Below are 26,092 nucleotides of genomic sequence, written 5' to 3' on the forward strand. Positions count from 1 at the left end.
ACCACTCACTTCAAAACCTAAACCATGACCCAAACAGGCTTTGTGCACAGCTTGGGTGGAACAGTGCAAGCTCAGTGTAATAGCAGCTCTAGGAGCTGCTTGTGAGCAGCCCAGTTGCACATCTCTTCCGGCTGCTGAGGCAGCTCCCTCCTGTTCTAACTGATGAGGCTGCATGTCCTCTTCAGCAGCAGAGTGGTTATCCCGAGGGCTTGGATTACCACCACAAGCAGCAGCTGAAATCTTTATCAAAACAAACAGTAGTTCCAAACCCACAAACAATAACATTCGCAGCCTTGTAGCAAATGAGCAAGGATCATTTGCATAATAGCAGGCTGTGAGTCAGAGCTCTCCATCTCTCCCCTCTCTGAGTCTTGCAGAATCTAGTGGTTTTTTGCTGTTTTCTAGCTCAGCCAGGGGGAGGGCAGGTGGGGCAGGGCACTGCTCTGAGAGTACAAGGCATGGTTGACATCACCCATGCTATGTGATTGGCCTGAGCCAATGAAGGCGGGCGGGTAGAAAGAGGAACCGTCGAATGTGTCATTCTGGTTGTGTGAAACACTTGTTCTGGCCTCTTAAACAACCACAGAACCACAAGTTGGGTGCAGAGGGAGTCACACAAGACTGGGTCTGCGATATTGGTCAGCGGAGAGGGCGAATCACTTCGACTGCAAACCACAGGGTTTCGTAGAGCGGTAAGCTTCACCAAAACCACAACCCATCCACTATTTTTTACAATTGCATTGTTTATGTGTTTTTTTTAAGTGCATTATCTGTGTCTCGTCATCACTGCAGAGGAAAGGGAACAGAGAACAGCCATGGTTTGAGTGGGCTGATAATGCCAGGGTTTTTTTTCTTTTTTGTGTGTTTTCCGCTCCCCAAGGTGAAAGGGATCTCACAGCCCCCCCATCCCCCAGCCTTAGGAGACCAAGGACGCTTCGAAGAGGAAATGATGGCCTCAAACAGCATCTTTGAGTCATTTCCTTCGTATCAGCAGTGTTTCTCGCGAGGTAAGTGACCGTGTGCTTACTAGACAAGTATTAGACACTTTTGTGACAGAGCTTGGGCTGTGAGCTCCTGAGACTTCTTACTAGGTTGGAAATGTTTGCTTTCGTTGACGGGTCCCTGGTTGTTGTTATTATGGTCATCTTTTTGTGGAGGGTCAACAGCCCTGCAAAGGCAAACATTGGCATGCACAGTGATAGAAAGTTTCCAAAGAGTTTCCACAGTCCAGGCATCTGTGTGTTGACAGAAGGAGGGAGGCGGGGTAGTAGAAGACAGAAGGCGTGGAATGGGGCACAGTGCTTCGAGGAAAAGGTGCACGTTATTGTAGACCACCTAATAATTCTTTGGGTTTAGAAGTGGGGTGACAAAGACTTTGCTAGCCGCTGTCTGTGACAAAAACAGACAAGAGAATAGCTGCATAAACACCTTGGTCTGAGAGACTATGACCCAAGTGTTCAATGGACTAAAGACAGCGCCATACAGTGCTGGCCCATAATGAAGCTATCACTGTTTCTGGGCACTGGCCAAGAACCCACCGGGCAGTAGAGCACACAAGATAATCTACATGTATTTATGTGACATTGTATGCATTTTTATTAGTCATTCTTCAAACCTTAGTGTATTTTCTTCCTGTGTAGCTCTGATGTTCCCACCTCAAATGTTAGTTGTTTTGACATGTATAAAGTTATACCCAAGTGCACAAGCACAGGACGCAGAAAAAACTTAACATTTAACCAGTTAAACCATCAGACAAGAGAAAGTTTGAAAAGAGTTGAAGTAGATACACCTTCTTTTAGAGTTGTTGTTTATGAATAGGCAGAAACCTACTCAACATTTTTTTTTTTTATAAAACTCAAATTGTATATTGACATGCAGAAGTGGTAATTTTCCGAAATAGAGGCATGGAAATAAATTATACCTTTCTCCCTCTTCTCTTCCGTCTTCCCCTCTCTCTCTCCCCTCCCCCTCTCTCTTTATCTCTCTCTCCCCCTCTTTCTATCTCTCTTCTCCACTCTCTCTCTCTTCCACCTCTCTCTCTCTCTCTTTTCTCTCTCTCTCTGTCACATACCTGTCGGTGTGCTATTGAAGCGTTTAATGCTCCCTTCCCAACCCGCTGTGGTATTTCGGTTAAATGAATGGACGCGTTTAGCAATTCGAAGCTGGGACAGTGTAGTTTTCCGTGCTCGGGTAACATCGCTCCAAGCTGGGCATTGGTATTTTCGGGTGCCTACATGTGCAGAGGAATACATTAGTAATACAAACTGCTGTGCATGTGCATGATGCGTATCTGCATTCCGCTGCACCGCTGCTGAAATCCCTCCCTGCAGCCCCGCCATGCTCCAGATGCGCGCGGTGTTCGGAGTCCTCGTGCATCCAGTCGCGAGCTTGCACCGCCTCGCGCTGCTCCCGCAGGGGAAGCTCGGGCCGGAACCGCTCGTTTCTGCGCCACCTGCCAGGGCCACGGGGGCAGTAACGCGATGACTCATTGGACGTTCATATTAGTAATCAAGTAACGGAACGTAAAAAACGAAACTGTGTCAGCCGCGTGCGTCACACAACCGACTCCAGCCCCCTGGCTTCTGAAGAAGGGACGTGGGTTTTAACGACAAAAGAAAAAGAAACCGAGCTGGGGGAAGTCCGTGGAGGCATTTGAAACCTATGTCATAAAGTATTTACTAGTAACAGGGGAGATGTTTTGCTGAGTTTAGTCACGAGGCCTTCTGTGAATGGCTCGTGCAGGCAGTTCAAACGAGGCGGCGGGAACCAGCAGCAGCTCTCTGACTGCCCCCTGAGCAGCACTTTGACTTTCCCCTGGGCAGCAAGTAGACAGTTCAAAAGAGACAGCGGAACCAGCAGCAGCTCTCTGCCCCTGAGCAGCTCTCTGACTCTTCCCCCCTAAGCAGCTCTCTGACTCTCCCCTGAGCAGCTAGCACACAGTTCAAACAGGGGCGGTAACCAGCAGCCAGAGTCTGCTCTCTGGTTCTCCCTCGGAGCAACTAGCAGACGGTTCGAATAGGCGGGGTAACAAGCAGCATCAGATCAGGCTCTCTACCCCTTACCAACAAGCAGGCAGTTTAAAAGAGGCGGCGGCAACCAGCAGCCCCCTACCCCAGAGCAGCTAGCAGACAGTTCAAACAAGGCGGCGGCACCAGCAGCCTGCAGAAGCCCTCTGACTCTCTCAGCAGTTAGCAGGAAGCAATAATTAAAATAGAACAACACGGGTCTTCCTGGATTTGGCCGCGTCTACCAAAGCTGTTTGCCCTTTGTGTACTCAGGGAGGCCCAGTGCGGATATGTTTTCATATGCTAAGGTGCTAAATAGTGACATATAATTCGGCTGATGTTGTCAACACTGCCTGGAACAGACAGGAGCACGCCTTGGTGCAAAACTGCAGGCCTTTACTCACGTGTTAGCTCACACGCAACTACAAAACTACTCGCGTGGCTTCCACGAAACCATCAAAATACAATACCAGAAAGGGTAGATATGTGGACAAAAAGTATGACCACTGGGCTGCCGAACAGTTGCACTTGTGCCCTTTACCTAGAAACAAGGTCACAAGCACTGTGAAATGCACTTTTTTTAAACGATACTTGTGAAGCTCCCTTTTCGTTTCAGCTAAATTCTGCATTTCAATGGTGGAAAACACTTAACAAAAATAACACTCGGGCTGGGTTCAGGAAAAAAGAATTATCTTCCATTGCTTGCTCTTACCCAAATTTTTCAAAATTGTTTACAGCGGTCCACCCCTAGAAACCGTGACTCCCTGTGCTGAAAATTATTGCACGCGGTTTTTAAACAGCCGAAAACTATGAGTTGGTGGGGAAAAGTTACAACTCATTTCTTTCCACTGGTTTAATGTTATCGGCCTAAACAGAAGGAAATCCATAACTCTTTTTTAGACCGATAAATCGCATGTGAATTTTTGAGTGAAAAAGAGAGACAGAAAGGAGTCAGCTATTGTTCAGGGCGGTGGGAACGGTGTCAGGGAGCCTGACGTGGTAATGAACTGTGGTCCACCGCAAAGGATGCGGCCTGTTTCTATCTGCTCACACCACACGGCCTCTCACAAGGTGAGGAAACTGAGCCGAAAGAAAGTTCTCATGGTGCGGCCATGTTTGTGCTGTAGATCAGAGGAAAGTCAGATGAAGGCGAGACCAAGAATGAGGCTTTCTTTTATTGAGGTCACCGGTTGAGGGGGTGATTTCATCAAGTAATTTCAATGTTCGTAGTGTGGCGACCTCTGAAAGTTGATGGGTGGCTCAGCAGTGACAGGAGCAATAGGGTTGATACTTAGGAAGTCTTCGTTCAGTGCGGGCGTTGGACGTGGTGTTACAATACTGGCATCTCATCGGACTCTCTTCTAAATTAGGTTTACCTTGTTGGTCAAACAAAAACCCATACTATACACATATAAATGAGTTCCATTTTCTAGTCTGGTATATAGTTGTCGAAACCTGTCCCAGGATGCTTGTTTTCGGTCCAGGGAGGACCCAGCTTGGCAGTTCGGGCTGGACTGTCCCCATGAGGAGCAGGCTCAAGACTGATTTGCATATGGATGGTTCCAAACTGAGGTGGAATAGTGAGTAAAATAGCCATGAGTTAAACCCAGATCTCTTGACTGGGGGTGAGAGGTTGGAAAGTTTCAGCACTCCTTCCATCATCCTGTTGTGTTTGCTATATTAGCTCTCAGCGGCATTAACCCTTTAAGTGCTGCCGTCGGCCAACGGTCGTCACAAGCACTACCTTGCCAGTGCTGCGCACGACCGTTGGCCGACGGGCCGCACCCGTTATTCGAACGTTCAGCACTGGGAGCTGAACGTTCGACGCTGCTAAGGTGTTAAGAATCTTGATTGTTTCATGAGTTGCTGTTTTCCCCAATGTGACCCACCATCTTCTTCCCTCTATGCCCCATTTATCTTGCTGAATGAACCCTCTGACTGATCCCTCTGTTGATCGGCCAGCATCAGATTGGCTGCTTTGTTTTTACAAACATGGACCCCCATGTTGGCTCCCTTGTAAGGTGTCTCTACTGTTATTTCTCTGGATAATGTTATATTTGAATCACAACAAAAAACTATTGCATGTTTATATCCTTTTACTGATCATGTAGTTATTATTTGTTTCTGTGACATTGCCAGTGCCAGTATGCCCAGTTCAAGGTCATTCCACTACTATTAATTGATTGTATGTGTTTCAAAACACCAACATTTGCATTTCACTTTTTGAAATGGAGAGTGCATTTTCTTCATATCACCGGCGGTCCATGATGGACATCTTTCTCTGTGGTCATTTTATGCATCAGATGACTGTCTGGGTTTCTATGATGATCTTAGGTGCCATTTTTGTGAGGGTATTACAAATATTAGTCTAAATTGTTTGGTGGATTTCAGACCAAAGGAATAGTAAATTGGTCAAATCAGGAAAGTGGTTTACCCTATTTGTCTGAAAATAAGTTTCGTTGATTGGTTGAAAGAACAATTGTTGTCACATTTCATCATGTTGTGCATGCATTTTATTTATGCAACGAAATTATAAAGTGTTGAATGTATCATTTAACATGAAAATATAGGCCAAATGGAATACTAAGGCGACTTGCATTACCTACCAAAAATATATGAAATATGCGTGTGTGTGAATTCTACCCCAGGTCTTATAAGGGCTCATTTTCTTTTAGTACACTTTTATTCACTGAATTAGCTACATGAAATCACAGGTTACATGCAAAAACACATCAATACAACTTTGAATCAAATGAAAATGTGTTACACGTCAACTCCTCGTCAGGGGTGGTAAGCGATATATAGATGCAATAACATTACAATTGAGTGCAGATTAGCACAATTTACACAAATATGTATGCATTTGAGAAGAAAACAAATCAGTAACAAATTTGCACCAGTCTTGCATCCTTCCACAAGGATCAAAACACTTCCCACTTTTATTCAGAGGCTGTATTAGACAACATCATTTGTGTCAATCGGATGAGCAGACACTGCGTTGGTCCACTTCACAGTGGATTGTGGCACCAGGTATGAGTTGGCACAACAGTGCTGTCATAACTTGCAGTGGTGATGGAGCAATTTTTCACTGGTGCCAGTGCAATACAAATAATCCAGTTCTGTTCACCCCAGAGCATCACAATGGATCGACCACTTTGAATTTTCAAAAGCTAGCCACTATTTTGTACAGTTCAACTTTTATTCAGAAATGGACACGGTTAACTGCATGGAGTGTAATACACGCGTTCTATAGGGTGGTACATCAAACTGATATTTTTGCGTTTACTTGTACGTTTATCTAGTGAACATGCGTTGTTGTAAATCATTAAAGAGGCATTATATGGATGTGTGAGAGGTTTAAATATATCCAATTTACATTTATGTGTGTACAAGAAAGTTTATCTAAAAACAACCTTTCCAAATATTGCATTCTTTTAAATGATTTGTGCTGATTCAAATATATGACTTTTGTTAGAAAATCACAAATAAATATCAGTTTTAAATAATGATCTATTTGTTAAATGAAACTATTATTTACCAATGCTGTATTGGGATCAATGCCTTTAACTAGATTGGAAGTGGCGGGATGTGACATTAATTATGTAAAAGACATACAATTGATGGACGGAATGTAGAACAAATCAAAACATTCACCCCCAGTCAGGAGATCTGGGTTAAATCCATCATTCTTTTGCTCACCATGCCACCCCAGTTTAGACCTGGCCATATGAAAATCAGTCTTGACCCTGTGCCTCATGGGAACAGTCCGATACCAAAGGGGATGATGGACAGAGCGTTTGAGCAAATCAAACACTCACCCCCAGTCAACTGATCTGGGTTTAATCCATCCTCATTCTTTAGCTCACTCCACCACCCCAGTTCAGACATGGCCATATTCATATCAGTCTGACCCTGTGCCTCATGGGAACAGTCCAGCCCGAACTGCGAAGCCAGGTCCTCCCTGGACTGAAAACAAGCATCCTAAGATCGATTTCGGGGTTTCACCACTCTTCAGCCAGGATAGCTTGATTCCAGCGGCACAGTGATCCCGGGAACCACGTCTGGCTGAGGAGGGCTAAAAGCCTGAAAGCGGTCCTAGGATTCTTGTTTTCAGTCCAGGGAGGACCTGGCCTGGCAGTTCGGGCTGGACTGTTCCCATTGGTCGCAGGGTCAAGACTGATTTGTATATGGCTGGATCCAAACTGGAATGGCTTGTTGAGCAAAAAACGATGGATTTAGGCCCAGATCGCTGAGGTGAATGTATTATTCTGCATTCTGTCCATCAATTGTTCTTTTTGCATTAATTATGTAAGGCACCACGAGGGGCTTGCATCAAGCTATACGCCTCCTTCAGTCACACAGGACCTCATATTGCTGAGTATGTGGGCACTGATTGTGCATATTCTGTAACTCCTTGCTTTCCATCAAAGTCGGTCCTGCTTCATGTCCACTATATGTACTTAGTTGTAGATGTGTCTGTCACGTGTGTAAGTGACAGTGTTGCCAATAGAAGAAAGATGACTATTGATGAGGTTTCCAAGAGCTAGAGCGCTGACATTTCAGTAATGTGTAGTGCCTAGATACCTTTTCAGGTTTTTGTGCTATATAAACATTTGGACCGTGGCCAGGGCCATAATCAATAAGGAATGTTTTTTGTGCTTTAATGCAAGCAATGTAAACACTGCTTCTAGCCGGCTAAGTGATTGGATATGTAAAAACATAGAAAACCTTGCTTTCTAAATGAAAAAAAGATTTCATTAGATTTTCAGTGTGTATCCCAATTGATTAACAAAACCCTCTGTATGCAACTGGAAGCAGACATCACCATAAAAGGTCAATGTTTATTGCAAGGGCTGCTGGTACTGCGTTCCATACTGCACTTTGCCATATGAATGCAAAAGAATTTGAGATTTCAAATCCGAGTTTCCAATATGTCAGACAAGTGGCGCATTGAAACGTGGTCAGCCCCGCCATTTTATAGCTCTTTAGGGGAAACTGCAGCCACCGGAAGGCTAAATGTTACTCCCTGTGTGATGGTCTCTCAAAACAAACATTCCGCGGCTTTCCATACTATCGTTTGAGTTATGAGACCATCTTTGTTCACTCTGTCTCTCGATCTACTCACTTCCACCCACGGAGGTCGCTGAGAAATGTATACATTGACTGATGTTTTGGGCTATCAAGGGCATTCTTGCAACCAGAGTGGCGCCGAATCCCGCCACTTTAACGCACCAGGTATTTTTAGTAACCAGTTTTCACACTAACATTTTTTTATAGTCTTTAGAGATATTTACAACAGTGGCAACGTTTGTATATAGAACAAGTATTGGGTTATTTTGCAATAGTAGAGAACTTAGTACAAAATTGGCTTGCCCTGGAGGCTCATTAGGCTGGGGAAGGAAAAATCAGTGCACACAAGACCTGAGGGTCTAAAATGAAATCTAGGATAGGGATCAACCCTGCGTGAACAAGTGTGTTGAACTAATTTTCTATAGTCAGTTAGTTATGCATATGTTATATGCTTGTCATGTCATATTCGTAAAGTTGAAAAGCAGCGACCACAATTTGGAATAAAAGGATAAGACTTCGATGTGAATGTCCTGGGATTCTTTTTCGGCTTTCCTCTCCGTTCCAAGCTATCTTCTCAAGGTCTATGTTGCAAATGAGCCATCCTGCACAGAGAAGTGTGGTATTGTCCATCCTTACCTCAGTTCTCTTTTCCAGGAGCCCTCTCACTTTACCATGGCTTGTCTTTGACGTTTTCCTCTCTCTTGAGTCTTCGGAAAGAAATCCACCTCTAATCTTCACCAGGTGCCAACTTCTCCCAGGACCGGAAGGCCTGAGGTGGGAAACTCTTTGAACTCCCGCCACGGCATAAGAAAGTCGTAACAGGCAGTGAGTTTCATTCTGCAATAAGTTGACCAGTAGGCAGACAAAATCAGAACTATGCCAGATGTTACGAACTCATCCGCATCTGGTAACTGCTACTTATTGGTTTCAGTCCTGTTTCTAATGGTCATGGTTACACTTTACAGAGGCATTGAGGTCAGGTCCAGCAGAGGGGTCAAGGCCTGCCTTGACACTGGAAGCATCCTGCCAGCTCTCTATGGCTCATCCCCAGCACGGGGGAGTGTGCAAGTACATAGGCAGGGACAGTAGGGAAGCACACATTTCCACTTCTTGCTGCTACTTGTAGCACATCTAATTATCAAATACATAGAGGTCAGGACAGCAGTAGTCATTACCTATAAACCCTAACTCTCAAACTCACAGCACAATAGTTCTTGATATCCAGCGCCTTGAGACCCTCACGGGTGAGTAGCTGCATTGATTGAATAATTACAAACCCTTTTTGATATCGCCGTAGCCTCGAGCCTTAACAGCTGATGCGGCAACGTGGTATTATCTTCTGATAAATTGATCAACCCTGTCAGTGTGAAAAAACTGTCACACAAATAGCTCCGAGGCATGTATAGATTCGTAGAGTGCGTTCTGACAGCCTTCAACTGCTTTCTTGTTACTGTTTTGGGTGTTAATTCTGCAGCCAAGCAGAACAACTAAGAAATATAACCTTGGAGACGAGGTAAATAAAAAGTATATGGATTAGGATCGTGGGAGAATCTGTGAATGTGCACCTTGGAAGAATAAGCACTGAGTGATGCCTGTAAACAAGTCCCAGCGGAAGCTGTATGAGAGGGTGACATAAGAGTGCATTTACACGGGAATGTCCCAGCGACCTCTGAATAGATGCTGTGGGTGCTTATTTTGGGAGGGCTGTGGGACATAACCCAGGAGCGTAAAATGCAAAGCACTGGAGTTTCCACATAGGTAGCATTGGGCTTTGCTTGAACGTGTACTGCAGTGTGAGCTATGGAAGGGTACCTCTTGCATGGAGGACTGCGTATAAGTTCTGTTGGAATGTTGAGGATTGGTACTTTGAAATGATCAGTGCACGGAGACACAGGGATGCTGTGTGGATGGTACTTAAGAGCGTTTTTATATACATTATTTATAAAAGAATTAGTCTGATTTAAAGTAGTACCAACTCTCATGGTGGCATGGTATAGAACAAAATCCGGAAGGCCTAACTTACATTTCGGAATCTCTTTGCCAAAGGGTTTGCATTTTGTCATGTTACGAAAACATGATAGGCCCTCATTACAAGAGGCTCGTGAAATAGGAGTGTATTCCCTAAACCCTGTGGTACCGGTAACTCTGGAGTACTGGTAACCCGAGACAGGGAAAATCTGGTCCAATGTGAGTTGGACCATTAGGGTCCACAAATAAATTAGAAATTTCCACGGAAACTGCAATTCTGGATCTTATTTCCCCTGGTAATTCGTCCTTTTTGCCCAGAATTTCACCGTAAGAGATTTCTGCAGCCAAATTCACAATTTGGAAGTTAACAGATCTGTTGTATTTCCACGGATGTCCGATTTCCTATGTGGCAGGCAACGCCCATTACCGGTCCCAATTGATTTAAGTGGCCAGCTCGTAATGAGGGGCATAGGAAGTAGAATACTGACAAATGTCAACTTGTACAAAAACGACAAAAAATAAGTGTAGAGTTAAAAATGTGGTTGAATTAATACATTTGAAAAGAATGAGGCTGATAGAAAGTCACACACACCTGGCCCCTCCATTGGTTGGTATTTTCCACTAATCTTCTTTCTTCTGGATGAATTGATTTCTCGTATACAATGAATAAAGGACAGAATCGAGTAGTTTTCATTGATATATTTTCCTACCTCTTCAACCTGTCTGTGGGGCCACAATGGATAGGAGTCTGGTGACCCCGTGTTGGTGGTGGTCAGCGTGTCTGCCCTGCATTGCCTTGTCGTAAAGCTATCCTGAATAGGTAACAGTGCAATGTTGTGATAAGCGTGGCTCAAATCCACCCGAGTGACTTACCGCACTCACCTATAATTACCATATAGGAAGTCAGCCGGACAGTGGAGAAGAATAAACAAAAGTCTTTATTAGGCCAAACAACACTCATATGAGAGGGCCCTGTCCGACCTCACTCCTAGGAGTGCGAACGAGAGGACTGACTCTCTGCATCACAGCAATACATTATAATGCAATACAGTAACGAGGGGTACGCCCCTTGTGGAAAATCACCGAGCCTCAGACCAGTGTACAATGCTCTCATACAGCAGGCATCTGCACCTGCAAGGGATACATTATTATCTCTACTCAAGGCCATGGAGCTAGGCTTCGGCGTCTCTGGGCATGAGAACATTACTGATAAAGAGACTTGTTAGTTTCGGCCACAGTAAGCTGAGAAACGAAAACTGCTGTCTTAGTACATTTCTGTATTCCTGCGGGAGGGGCATATGAGCGAGCAGGGCCCGCAGGCACTGAGGGTTCACGCAAAATGGTGGCACACAGGCTAAGCTAAGAAACTAATATGATCACACATACATTTGAATATAGGCAATGAATGAGAATAGAAATTCAGCATAAGTGCATATACGAACTACATTAGTTAGTCATATGATGCTAACTCGCACATCATCATAGGGTAATTAGGGCATCGAAAAGTGAATTCTATCAGACCCTCCTTTTCGCATCATTGGCTAACTATAGCCTCATTTATTTGCAAAAGGTAGTGCCGACATCCATTCTAGGGGCAGGACTTTATATCTTTAGTCTAGAACATCTTCTGCAATAAACATTAACCAACTTGCATCAGCAGGAATTTCAGTAATCATGGAAGTGGTATATTGACCAGGTAACTTCTTTTTAGGACACATATTTGCAGCACACATTGAACAACATGGAGGGAGGCAATATATGCAAAGGCAGCAAGTCAGAATCACACTCACCACTCCAACCAAACCCATCAATATTTTCCAACCCCAAGAAGAAAAGGCACCCCAGAGCCACCCTTGTAGAGACCATGTCCCATTATCTTGGTGTAGTTCAGTCGCTAATCTATGCAATTTTTGTACTGCCAAGTTAACAGTCGGGGCGGAGTCAGGGATATAAACACAGCAAGACGTCCCGATGACGCGGCAGGCCCCGCCCCTATCAGCTAGTATGACGTCAAGGACCATCCTGTTCTGGATCGTGAATAATCTCATAGCCTGAATCTCAACAGATATGTTAGTCGTAATGTCAGCCTCAGTTAGAACCACCTTTTCCATCACCCTAGACAGTCGTCTAATAGCTCTACTGTTAAATATCGGGCCCCAGAAAGGTAGCAAACCCTTAGAGAAATCAGTCCATTGCTGATACGAGGTGTCCGTCTGGTCGACGTCATCTACCTGAAGTTCCCTCTTTTTACGCTGCTCTAGCGGCTGTTCCTGAGGACTGGGGAATCGACGATGAGTTTTGTGGTAATCAGAGGGAGCCACATACACAGGGGGAATCATGTAGGCTAGATAGCAAACCCCACCCCAACCCTCAGGCAACCATAAGTATCCATTATCGCCACAGATGAAATATATACTTGGTGGGGCAATCAAAGAGGGGCTAAGAGGCAGGCGTATTGAAGCAGTCACATTACAAGAGCTATTACCAACTTTTATGGGACCCCTTCCCTCTATACAGAAAAATGGAGAAGGACCCACCACAGCCAGGGGTATCAGAGACTTGGAGCTGTCGTTAGTCTTCGGGGGGTGTCTGTAGGACAAAGTGGCATTCAATTTCAGGAAACTATCCCGTAGTCTGTCAGTATCATTTGGTGTCAGGAATCGACCCAACCTTTTCTCACATGTCTCTATGAAAGTCTGGTCAAAAAGTCCATCAGTATATATTCGTCCAAGGGAAGATGGAGGCAGAGGGCGTACTCGCATTGTCATCGTCCACCCCCTATTCTGCAGTCGGGGAGTCAGAGAATCTGGCTGTTGGAAATACTTAACAAGACCTATAAGAGTGTACCATCCCACACAACTATTTACCGGAGTCAAGGGAAGAGCAAGGAATCCATCTTTCTTATAAGCAGCAGAAGACAAAAGCCCACAAACCCAGCAATCCGTCATGTTGGTAGTGGCGTGTGCATGATGCAAAGTCTTAATAAACACATTATCCTGATAATTTGTTCGTAACATTCTCTCACCATAATCAACAGTAATCATATTGTGTTCAGGAACAGCAGTAGGTGTGGGTGCAAGTACATGAGCAGGGTAGGCCTTATCCAAGAAAAATAATATTCCGAGAGTCACTAGAAAGGCAATCAGAATGATAATTATAACCACTATCTTTCCCTTTCGGGGAAGGGCCAACCAGGGGGAATCAGGCTCAGGTCTCGGAGGAGCCGCAAAAGGCTGCTCCTCATCGGGAATGGGACGCCCAAAGGGATACATTTAGAATAATCTTTCAAAAATATCAAAAAATCAAAAATAAAAATCACACTACTACTAAAAAAAATAGTCCCAGACAATCCTCAACCGGCCAGAGGGGTTCTTCAACCCTTAAAAAAAGGGATCTTCTCCCTGTGTCCTTCAAAGCCTCACAGGCAGGCTTTTACCGTCCATACCTAATTCCATCGATGCTGTTCAACAATTCAGAAACAAGGGGAGCACATAATTCGGGCCCCGCACCACTCTATAGTCTCAGAGGACACAATCTTCGGCTAAACACCAGGGCTCTTATAAGTCCATCCCTACCACTAAATCTTCTTATTCAGGAAATCCACTAAGCCCTTCTTCCGATGTCTAGTCCATCATTTTCATCACTGTTAGTTGTTATTTCTTGTTCGGGGCCTCAAATTATAGCGAGTGCTCCCTGGCACTTCAGGATCCGTGAACAAAACAGGTGTATCTGCGGCAAGCGCTGGACTTTCTGATGTCTCTTCACTAGTAGCAAGGGGAGTAGTAGAGCTCACTGAATTGTCTATTCCGCTACGCTCTTCTCCAATCAGTGAAGCATCCGAGAAAGGAGCATACCTTGGTATAGACTCGTGCTCTTGATCAGCGATGCCATCCTGGACCCATTTGTCATAGGGTAACGGAAGCGGGACTCGCTTGACGTGTGAGGCGTGTGTCCACGCTTTCCTGCCGTCGATCCGAAGCGCCGTGCGCGTGGTGAGGAGCACCTGGCGCGGCTCTGACCACCTTGGCTCCAGACAAGACTTCCGCTGGTATCGTCGCACCACAACCCAGTCCCCTGGGTGGATGGCGTGTCCAGGCCCCTCCGGCAACGGCTTCAGAGTGTCTGCTACCTGCTGATGAATAGAACGAAGATCTTTAGTCAAAGCATACAGATAATCTGTCAACAGAGGGTATGGTATTTCAGAAAAACATTTAGGTCTGGGCACTCCCCAGATATTGGCCGGACGGCCGAATACCACCTCATGGGGGGAGACGCCCATCTTTGCATTTACAGTGACTCTCGTTGAAAGCAAAGCTAAGGGAAGTGCGTCTGGCCAACGGAGACCTGTACTCTCGCATATCTTGGCCATTTTTAGCTTGAGCGTGCCGTTAAACCGTTCCACCAGTCCTGCTGCCTGAGGATGCAAGGCTGAGTGGAACTTCTGCGAAATGTGCAAACCTTTGCATATTTGTTTCACTAATTCAGCATTAAAGGACGTACCATTATCACTCCAGATCACCCTAGGTAATCCGAAACGTGAAAAATACTCTTTTATCAACATTTTAGCAGTAGAAATGGCTGTACAATCCTTCGTAGCGTACGCCTCCACCCACCTACTAAAAGCACATACGACTACCAGGACGTACTTCAAGTTATTGACCCTTTCCATTTCAATGTAATCCATCTGGATCACCTCGAAAGGAAAAGAGGGGGGTGCGAAATTTCCAGTTGGGACGGGAGTACCTTTTCCAGGATTGTGTCTCAAACACACCATACACTGGCGAACCAAATTAGTGGCCATCTTAGAGATATTTTTATTACTCCACACCGGGTCTAGCAGTTTACAGATACCTTTGGCGCTCACATGAGCAGGTCCATGTGCCATCGTCACTACTGGAAGAACATACGCATTCGGTAACAACCATCGTCTCTTGTCTGTCGTGTCTGTCCAACATTCATCCGCATCCAGTCGTCCCTGCCCATCCTTCCATGCTCTCAATTCCTCGTCTGTCGCTTTTCCTTGTATGTTCTTGACACTCTGTACAGTGTCTGCAAACATATGAACATCTGGGACCCATCTAGCTGGCCCTGCCACAAACATCCGTGGTAATTTTTCTCTAGCAGTTTCCTTTGCTGTCTCATCAGCAAAAGCATTGCCTCTTCCCACATCATCCACTATTGTCTTGTGTGCGCTACATTTTATCACAGCCAGTCTTTTAGGTAGTGTCAGTGCCGTTAGCAGTCGTAATATCAGTGGACCATGTTGTATTCGTTGGCCATGGGAAGTCAAAAATCCCCGTTCTGCCCAAAGTCGCCCATAATTATGAGCCACGCCAAAGGCGTATTGGCTATCAGTGTAAATGTTCACATCTAGCCCCTCACTCAACTCACATGCTCTCAGTAAGGCAATAATCTCAGCAGCCTGGGCAGAATTGTAAGGTATTCTAGAAGTCTCCACCACCGTCTGTAATGTTGTTATCGCATATGCTGCTGTCGATGTACCGTCTGGTAGTTTAAAACAGGATCCATCGACATACAATTCCCCATCTGGTTCCTCCAAGGGCCTGTCTGTCAGATCCACCCTCCCCTTTGTCTCTTCTTCAGTCCTGTACAGACAATCATGTATGTCATCGTCTTTTGTATCTGTGTCTGTGGGGATAGGTAACAAGGTGGCGGGGTTCAGTGTAGCACACCTTTTAATCGTTACATGGGGTGCAAAAAGAGTCATTTCGTAACCCGTCAGACGAGCACTTGTTAAATGCTGCGTCTGTGTTCTGTTCAGTAAAATGTCCACAGCATGCGGTACCATTACTGTGAGGTCTGATCCCAGCACGAGCCCTGCCGATTGTCTTATAGAGACCGCAGCAGCCGCCGTGGCTCTCAGACAGCTCGGCAGCGCTCTTGCCACATTATCGAGCATTGCAGAGAAGTACGCACACGGTCTCTGCTTCCCCCCAAAACACTGAGTTAAGACAGACAACGCGCAACCTTCCGCCTCGTGCACATAAAGAACAAAAGGCTTCTGGTAATCAGGTGTTCCAAGAACTGGCGCAGAACACAAAGACGTTTTTAGTGACTCAAACGCTTCTTGACATGCAGGGGTCCAGGGTAGGGGCTCGCGCACTTCTTTGGTAGTCAGATACAATAGGGGTTTTGTTAGTAACGCATAGTTAGGTATCCACTGACGACAATACTATGTTATGCCTAAGAACGCGCGCACCTCTCGTTGCGTGTTAGGGACCTGCATGTTAGTGATCGCCTTTATGCGCTCTGGCGTCAATCTCCTCCCCACTTTCGAAAGGAGGTGACCGAGATAGGTGACCTCCGTTCGACAGTATTGAAATTTTGGAAGGGACACTTTATGCCCCCTCGCAGCCAAATGGTGGAGTAATTTCACAGTAGCATCCCGACAACCCTGTTCGTCATCCGATGCTATTAGGATATCATCCACATACTGCAACATGACGTTGCCAGGTGGAAGTTCCAGCTCATCCAATTGTGCCTTCAGTGCTTGACTATAGATGCTCGGACTCTCAGTGTACCCCTGAGGAATTCTTTTAAAGCGGAAACTTCGGCCAGCCAATGAGAATCCGAAGAGGTATCTGCTCTCTTCATGTACTGGTATACTGAAGAAAGCATTTTTCAAATCTAGGACAGAGAAATATTTAGCCGAAGGGGGTATCATTGTCAATATTGTTGTAATGTCCGAGACCACCGGGTACTGTGGCTCCACTACCCTATTGACATGTTGCAAATCAATCACAAATCTATAAACATCAGGAGTATTATCAGTAGCTTCGGGTGACCGTCTTTTGAGGATAGGCAAAATAGGGCTGTTGCATATATTCGAATCAGTCTCTTCCACTACACCAGACCGTATTAAATCTTGTATTATTTGCAACAAGGCCTTCTCCCCCTCCCTAGGAATCCTGTACTGTGGAACTCGGGGCAATTTCGCTCCCACCTTCACTCTTATTGTTACTGGAGCAATGTCCATTTTACCTACATCCGTATCATTGACAGCCCACAGGCTGTCGGGTATACCTTGGAATTCAGGAGGTAATGGATCGTCTTTCGAAAAACACTGGAATGGGCGAGCAACGTTCGGGCCCAGAGTAAGGTACACGCCATCTGGAGAACAATAGATGGTGGCGTGCAACCTTTTCAATAAATCCAGGCCCAACAAATTCTCCCCACAATTGGATGTCAATAGAAACGGTGAATCAACAGTAAAAGGGCCAATCGTCAACGTAAGAGGTTTAGAAATGGGGCTAATCACCGGAGTTCCTGCAAAACCCACGGAGATGTTATTCTTGCCAGACAGAGCCGCCCCTGGGACCCGAGAACGAGCCACTGAACTTTTCATTGCACCCGTATCCACTAGAAATTTCTGTTGGGACCCCATTAAGTCAGCTTCGACATAAGGTCCCCTCTGATCAACTTCCATAAGTACCGGTCCCATGCTCTGTCCTACGCTGTCCTAGTTGTGGGAGAACCCTGTCAAATCGTCCACTGAGTAATCATCGTTGTAGTATTGACCACCGCCCCTCTGCGACTGTTGTCTATCTGCCCTGTCGTCAAAGTAATTGCCCCCCGGTCTCCCGCCTCCTTCTGATCGCGCAGCCTGTCTCCCAAAATCACCACTACCTCGTCCTCTTCCTCGTCCAGGGCCGGCACCTGACTGGAGCAGTGGGCAATCTCGCCACCAATGCCCTTCCTGCTTACACTTGGCGCACTGATTCGGACCCAGCCTTTCCCTACTCTCACCTCTCCCAAAACCGCCCTGCCGACACGGCGCTGCACCTCTCCCCCTTCCTCTAGCCACTTGCTGTAACAAAACTCTCGTCTTCAAATCCTTAGCCTTCTTTTCCTGCTTGTCCTTACTCTCATTTTCCCTATGTTCATAATACTGTGCCATGCTGAGGATACCCGAAGGAGAGGACGTTGTCCATGTACTCTCCGACGCTTGCAATCTAGCGGATATTTCGGGCAATAAGTTCGTAACAAACCTATTAACAAAAAGCCGCAGTCCGCCATCTTGTGACACATCCTGTCCACTGTAGTCCATAAACGTCTCCTCAAACCTCGTAAAGAAATCGGAGACCGCTTCATCCTTTTTCTGCTTACAAGCCGTCAACTTGTCCCAATCTACCTTTTTCGGGGGGATGAGGGAGTGCATATACTTTATTATGCGCCCTGGTAAAGCTAATATTTCAGCCTTCGGCTTCTCTCCTGGCTTACGCTCCTTATCCCAATCCTGCAACTCCTGCCATGTACCTCCCAACTCCTCCGTATGGTCTGCACCTTTCACTTGCCGCCACACATCAACCGGGACCAAAAGCCCGAAAAACAATTCAACATCGGCCAACGTCATCACAGTAGAAGACGCCGCTTCGTAAGCTCTTTGTAATAGGCCGTCGGATTCTTTCTAGAATCCGGTAGCTGGGCCTTCAATGACAACACCTCACTTCTCTTCCATGGCGTATACACCCATTGCTCCTGAAAATGTGCATCAATTCTGTTCCTTGTAACAGCCTTCGTGACCGGGTCTAACAACTCGGGGACCTCGGGGTGAAAAATAGGGTGCACCTCGCGCATTGGGTGGAGACCTGGGAAGTGGGGTGTACCAGCAGAGGGTAATTCATTCCTGTATTGCAATAGCGCACGCAGACTACTCATCACTTCTTTCACCCCTGTGTTCGTTCTATACGCTCCAGCCTGTATGTCTCGTAAAACCGCCGGAGCCACACCTCCATATCCCTGCTCCCATAGCGGTATCAATACATTGGACATGTGCCACAAAGCGTGCTGCTGCATCAAGGGCTCAAAATCTTTCATGGTGGACCAAATATCTTTGAACGAATAGATATTATTCCTGGCCCACTGACATGCCTGATTAGCCACCATACTCTTTTCATCTAAACCAACCGTAGAACGCGTAAGCAACTTCCGTACCTGCGAGAGTAATCCGCTACCTGCGCCTCGACTCGGCGTTAGCATCTCCTGACTGGGGGTGGTACTAGCTGAAACAGTAGGGAGTGCTAAAGAAAATGGTGAGGGCGCAGGTGAAGTGGTTTGGAGTAGAGAAACGAGGGGTGTCGAGGGCGGGGATAGTTGGGGGGCACTTGCTGAAGGACCCGGAACGGCACTACTAGGGGCCGAAAGTGGCAAGGAGGGGTACAAGGGCTGTGGGGCATAAGGAGGAGGGGGTCGGGCATTCAAAATGTCCTCCATCTCATCTGGGTCGTCCTCTCGCACTACATAACTTTTATTTTCTTTCAACCTACAAAGTCTGTCTGCGCGCTCCATACGTAGCGCATTCTCATTCCCCACCTGTTCCCTCGCTTTCTGCGCCATAGTCTGGGTGGATTTTTTATAAGCCTCTTTCTCATCTCTCAACTTGCGCTTCCTGGCCTCTTTCTGCCACACTCGCAAATAATCAAACATACTCTGACGGCTACGCCTAGCAAACAGTTTGTCTTGCAAATAATCCAACTTAGCTTCATCAAAAGAACCCGTCAAAGGCCATTGTAAATCCACATTATCAGCAGTGTACCGATGCCACAAAGTACCAAACAAAATCGGGACCAGTCCATGTTTGACATACATATCAAAACTCGGTGTCCCTTCAGGGGGTGCAGGTTGGCTCTCGGCCAGTCTAGTATCTGAGGGTCGACAACAGCATCCAAAACATCGTAACTTGCTAAAACACGGCATCTTTACTTTGATGTAAAAGTAGCACTTCTCCACAAACTACGTTACCTTGAATCACAAAACTCGAGCTCGTTCACACACACATGTAGACATACATCGGAAAAACCCACACATACACAAATACAATACCTCCAAACACGTGTTACCAAATGGGACAAGGCCCGTCGACCAAGTCCTGGGGAACCTGGACTCTACCGCAGACCGAACAGTACGCTAACTGTTCTGAGGACGGGGAACAGATCCGCCACCCGTGCGGCACTATGGATCACTGCGTGCTTTACCGCGGGAAACCCAGGTCTCACCTCCACTGAACCACCACTCTAGGAGTTCAGGGTAAGTACCGGAGTCTACCCACAATGAGCCACGCCTTCACCACAGTACCATTCGGTCGAATCGCTACAAACAATTACCTCTAAATGCGTCCCCAACCCCGTCAAGTCTGTCAGAGCACCAACTCGTACTCTGAGTTCCCCGGAGCACACTAGCCCCAGGAGCACACCGGCTCCTCAAACCATCGGAGACACTCTAGTCTCCCGGAACACTCCCGTTCTTGCAACAATCACAGGTGGACCACTCACCTTCCGTAGGCGGCACCGACCTCTACCGTTCTCCACCTCCGGCTGCCAAGACCAACACGGTCAGCTTCAAGTTCCGCCTTCTGGACCCCGGCGTAAGATCCGAACCGGGACCTCTCCCGATCAGCAGGGTGGGGCAGCGCTGCGAGAACCAAGCTCGGCATCAGATGGGTACCCGGGCCCACCGTGCCGACCAGCGGGTCCCCGGTCTTCTGCTACCCACTTACGGGTGAGAAAGATCCTTATCGCGGGGTCCCTATTCGGGCGCCATCTGATAAGCGTGGCTCAAATCCACCCGAGTGACTTACCGCACTCACCTATAATGACCATATAGGAAGTCAGCCGGACAGTGGAGAAGAATAAACAAAAGTCTTTATTAGGCCAAACAACACTCATATGAGAGGGCCCTGTCCGACCTCACTCCTAGGAGTGCGAACGAGAGGACTGACTCTCTGCATCACAGCAATACATTATAATGCAATACAGTAACGAGGGGTACGCCCCTTGTGGAAAATCACCGAGCCTCAGACCAGTGTACAATGCTCTCATACAGCAGGCATCTGCACCTGCAAGGGATACATTATTATCTCTACTCAAGGCCATGGAGCTAGGCTTCGGCGTCTCTGGGCATGAGAACATTACTGATAAAGAGACTTGTTAGTTTCGGCCACAGTAAGCTGAGAAACGAAAACTGCTGTCTTAGTACATTTCTGTATTCCTGCGGGAGGGGCATATGAGCGAGCAGGGCCCGCAGGCACTGAGGGTTCACGCAAAATGGTGGCACACAGGCTAAGCTAAGAAACTAATATGATCACACATACATTTGAATATAGGCAATGAATGAGAATAGAAATTCAGCATAAGTGCATATACGAACTACATTAGTTAGTCATATGATGCTAACTCGCACATCATCATAGGGTAATTAGGGCATCGAAAAGTGAATTCTATCAGTTGGCTGAAAGAAAGGATATCTGGGCTTCAGGAGAAGCATGCAAATATTTATTTTCCATAGAGGAGCACTGGTGTTTGGGAACTATTTTCTTGATGATATCAACAACTATTGCAACATTGGGTGGACTCTGCACCAACCACAATGCACGGGAGACCTGATCCTTTAGGGGCCCCTGCTTTCACATGTTTGTAGTGAGTTAACTCTAGATATTTAAAAGACCCTAATCTAATTTTGCAAGTGGGGACCATTCAGCCGCGGTCCATGCAGGTTACAGCGGAGGGGCGGTGGGGCCGCGTGAGGGGGCATTTCGAGGGATGATGCAGAGGGAAAATTCATTATTTATTTAATTTTCCCTCTGCATCATCCCTCGGAATCCCCCCTAACGTGGCCCCACCGTCCCTCCGCTGTTACCTGCACGGACCGCGGCTGTGACCATTGTATGTTATGCCACTCATTACAGCAGTCTTGGGTCTGATGTGGTCAACTGCAGTGCGCATGCCTGATATCAGGCTGACCGCATTGCACTGCAGTCACTGAGTGCAACGAGTTGTAGTGATCTGATCTGAAAGATAATATAATGTGAACCACTGATTGGTGATTAGATTGACCTTTGCAGACTGTCAGTTTCCCTTCAAATCTACACTTCAGGAAACCAAGTGAGCCCGCCATATTAGTCTGCGGCTCCCAAGTAAGGCTGTTATCTAAAATAGCCTGGGTAGTGCTTCTCTTTGCAGAGAGTATGTTTTAATATGATATGGCCACATATAAGAAATCTACTGTGAGTACTACCTGCCGTACACCTGGTTCTCAGTCATTATGGCAGATGTTCAGGCTGAGTAGTGTTGGAAAGGAATGGCTGGACAGAAGGCCTCCACTCCTCTCTGAGCGACGAAATAATAGCAAAGGAAAACTTTCAAGAAGAAATGGCACCCAACAGTGTAGAAGTTTGTAATGCAACACCATACACTGCCCATGCTAGCCGCACATAAGCATGGTCCTGATGCGGAGGAACAAGACTAGACTTAATGAGGATTACAAGCAACCAACCAGGGCGTGTTGTGTATAGTTTGGACCAGGGCATGATTTGATGATGCTGATCCTCATCCCACCCACAAGCCCAAGTATGAGGGTTTCTTTGCCAACCCCAGTGGGGAACATCCATTACAACGCAGTCTTTACACCGCACTACCATTACAACGCTAATTTTACAACGCAAGTCGTTACCACGACTTGCGCTGGAGGGCGCTCTAGGCTAAGGAATAGTAGATTTACTATTCCAACGCCTTCCCTACTGTACGTAGGCTGGAGTTGGAAGTGTAAATTATACTATTCCTAAGTCCAGCACCCTACAGTGCAAGTCGTGGTAACGACTTGTGTTGTAAAACCAGCGTTGTAATGGTAGTGCGGTGTAAAGACCGCGTCGTAGCATCATGCATCCACCCCAGTTACCTGAGGTCACCTCTTCAATGTGTGCTGATCATGAAGCTTCCTGCGGGGTTGTATTGCTTTTTTAATGGGTTGTAGTAGTTACTGGTTTAAGGTATTTTCCTTGAGAGACATTATTTACAGGTTCTCACTCTCTCTGTGACAAGATTCTGTGCCGATTAGAAAGGTGAAGGGTGTCCCAAATGAATGCAGTTTTTTGGTTGATGCACAACTACTGCTCTGGTAATTACAACTGTAATAAAAATATACTGAGGGATTGGGGGTTGGTAATAATGCACTGATTACTTTCTGCTAATCCTCCTTATGCTCAATCTTTGTTTTAATCATCACGGCCCTTACAGTATCCCCCACTGTATGTGGTCTGGCGTTGACCCTTTGTACTCAGTTAAGTTGCTGGAGGACAACAGACGAGGTACCATTTGGACTCCCCACTTGTAAGGAGTGCGTCACGCAAGAGAGATATGGCAGTAATATGAAATTCAATGTAGAGGTCTGAGGCACTAAAGTATAACTGAGTGTGAACTGAGCATGCACCTGGGCAATTTATGCACTTTTCAGTTGGTAATATGTACCCACCCGCTTAAAAATATGGTGGCACTTTTGTTACCATACCAGTCTCCCAAAGAATACATTCTCTCCTGCTGGGCATGAAGAGGAGAATAAGATAAGCAAGAGCTGCTATATAGTGGAGAAGTGTGGCTCAATGGTTAGAGCGGCAGACCCTGATTCAGAAGTCTAGCCCGGGACCAGGGTTCAATTCCCCGCCTCGGCGGGTCTTAGGCTCAAAATTCCACGGACCTGATAATTCTCGCCTCGGTGACTATTCCAATCATGGATCCCACTCTGCAACTCTGGGCAATAGCTTGCTTAATCTCCACAACGGCCCCCACAACGCTAAGGAGGCCTGGCCTCCACCTTGGGGGTTCCCAGGAGTGGACGCCTCACCGGGAAAGCCAGGATGGGTTCCACAGCGGTATTCGTACAAGTGCCTTGAGACCCTTGCGGGTGAGTAGTGCGCTATACAAGTATCAATTTATTTATCAATTTATATACATTCTGTTAGCTTGATTCTGCAAACCAATTATTGTTTCAAGGTTAATTTAGTTTTTCAAGCTATCTTTTATTTTATTTTCAAGGAAATGCCACGGTTTCTGGTGCCAAATTGAAATAAATAAAAAGACTTGTACGCAGGAGACTAAGAATAAATTAAAAAACAAAATACAGAACTGAGAATGGATGCTCTTAAAAAGAAATGTCAGTGTTCTACTATGTTCCTTAGCAGTCCCAAAAATGGAGGGAAAAAGCAAGCAGTGCAATCAATATAAGTGGATATGGTTGTATTTCATATCATTACATTACTATAACAAGTCTAGTTAAATAATAAAAGTGCAGGTAAGAAGAAACACCTCCCGTAGCTCATTATAATGTATTTGATTCTGGGTAGGTGTTTGTTGGTGCCACAGAGGACATCTGTCCCATCCTGGTGCACAAATGATTAGGATCGAGAGTGCGTTGCTATTGCATAAAGTTCGTCATTAAATAAAACATTGTGGAAATGGATGGTCACAATATTCCGAACGTGCATGGACATTCTGTGGTGAAAACACAAATAAACATTAGTTCTCCTGGTGGTAACCACAAATCACCTTTATCAGTGGTGTATAGCTTGAGGGTGGTTCTTGTGTGAGGTGGTTAAGCAAAAAAATGATGGACTGGCATGTCACCCACAGTAAATACCAGTGGTCGAGATTAAGTCAGCCATTCCATCCATTACCTTTTTTGTTTTCTTCAGTGCAAAGCCCAGAAATGCGGCCTGTGCTCACTTTACCAAACTTACCCTCACTGACAAGGCCCAATTGGGAGAAATCGGTCTGGGGTTGCGTCTTTCCCATGCCTATGGGACCTGGCCAAGCAGTTTGGTCTGCATTTTTCCTAGTAGGGAAGAGCCGATACTGATTTGCTTTAGGTTGGTTCTTGTCTGGAGTGGTATAATAAGCGAAGAGACAATGGTCTGGAATGCGGCCCAAGCACTTTCCATTGGCGGAGATTAGTTCATGCATTTCACCGTTCACCTTTTTGTCTTCCGCAGCGCTAAATATTGCAACCATGTTACATGTTGTGGTCACCTCTGGGATTGTAACATATGGCCCTGTGTTATTTAATTTCAACAACCGTTTCACTGACAAAGTAACAAGCAAGGGGCCCGATTCACAGAACTAACTTAAGACAAAATCCTAAACTTACTACCATTTTGGTATTCACAGAAGGCACTTACTCATTTCGGTATTCACAGAAGTTAGGACTCCTAACTTTAGGACTCCTAAATGCCTTCTGTGAATACCAAAAGTCTTAAAATTAGGATTTTTCTCAGTTTAGGACTCGTAAAGTTAGGACTCCTAACTTTAGGACTCTTAAATGCCTTCTGTGAATATCAAATGTCTTAACAATAGGATTTTTCTCAGTTTATGAGTAGTAAAGCTAGGACTCCTAACTTTAAGACTCCTAAACTGAGAAAAATCCTAAATTTAAGACTTTCGGTATTCACAGAAGGAATTTAGGAGTCCTGTCTCCCAAAATCACCACTACCTCGTCCTCTTCCTCGTCCAGGGCCGGCACCTGACTGGAGCAGTGGGCAATCTCGCCACCAATGCCCTTCCTGCTTACACTTGGCGCACTGATTCGGACCCAGCCTTTCCCTACTCTCACCTCTCCCAAAACCGCCCTGCCGACTCGGCGCTGCACCTCTCCCCCTTCCTCTAGCCACTTGCTGTAACAAAACTCTCGTCTTCAAATCCTTAGCCTTCTTTTCCTGCTTGTCCTTACTCTCATTTTCCCTATGTTCATAATACTGTGCCATGCTGAGGATACCCGAAGGAGAGGACGTTGTCCATGTACTCTCCGACGCTTGCAATCTAGCGGATATTTCGGGCAATAAGTTCGTAACAAACCTATTAACAAAAAGCCGCAGTCCGCCATCTTGTGACACATCCTGTCCACTGTAGTCCATAAACGTCTCCTCAAACCTCGTAAAGAAATCGGAGACCGCTTCATCCTTTTTCTGCTTACAAGCCGTCAACTTGTCCCAATCTACCTTTTTCGGGGGGATGAGGGAGTGCATATACTTTATTATGCGCCCTGGTAAAGCTAATATTTCAGCCTTCGGCTTCTCTCCTGGCTTACGCTCCTTATCCCAATCCTGCAACTCCTGCCATGTACCTCCCAACTCCTCCGTATGGTCTGCACCTTTCACTTGCCGCCACACATCAACCGGGACCAAAAGCCCGAAAAACAATTCAACATCGGCCAACGTCATCACAGTAGAAGACGCCGCTTCGTAAGCTCTTTGTAATAGGCCGTCG

General features: G+C 46.1%; 1 protein-coding gene across 7 annotated transcripts in view; it reads left to right on the forward strand.

The window, feature by feature from the left end:
- Window positions 1–589: 589 nt before the first annotated feature.
- The window catches only part of RUNX1 (RUNX family transcription factor 1), a 615,617-nt gene continuing 590,114 nt past the window's right edge, over window positions 590–26,092 (forward strand). For 5 of the 7 annotated variants that reach the window (XM_086935374.1, XM_086935376.1, XM_086935375.1 and 2 more), the window contains exons 1-2: window positions 596–692; window positions 881–1,007. In XM_086935374.1, coding sequence (XP_086791500.1) covers window positions 947–1,007 — 61 coding nt within the window. In that variant the 5' untranslated portion in view covers window positions 596–692; window positions 881–946. Of the gene's footprint in view, window positions 693–835; window positions 1,008–26,092 lie in introns of those variants that run through there. The other 2 variants (XM_086935378.1, XM_086935373.1) reach the window with 2 other exon arrangements.

The sequence above is a fragment of the Lissotriton vulgaris genome, chromosome 8, assembly GCF_964263255.1.
Source record: "Lissotriton vulgaris chromosome 8, aLisVul1.2, whole genome shotgun sequence".
NCBI lineage: Eukaryota > Metazoa > Chordata > Amphibia > Caudata > Salamandridae > Lissotriton > Lissotriton vulgaris.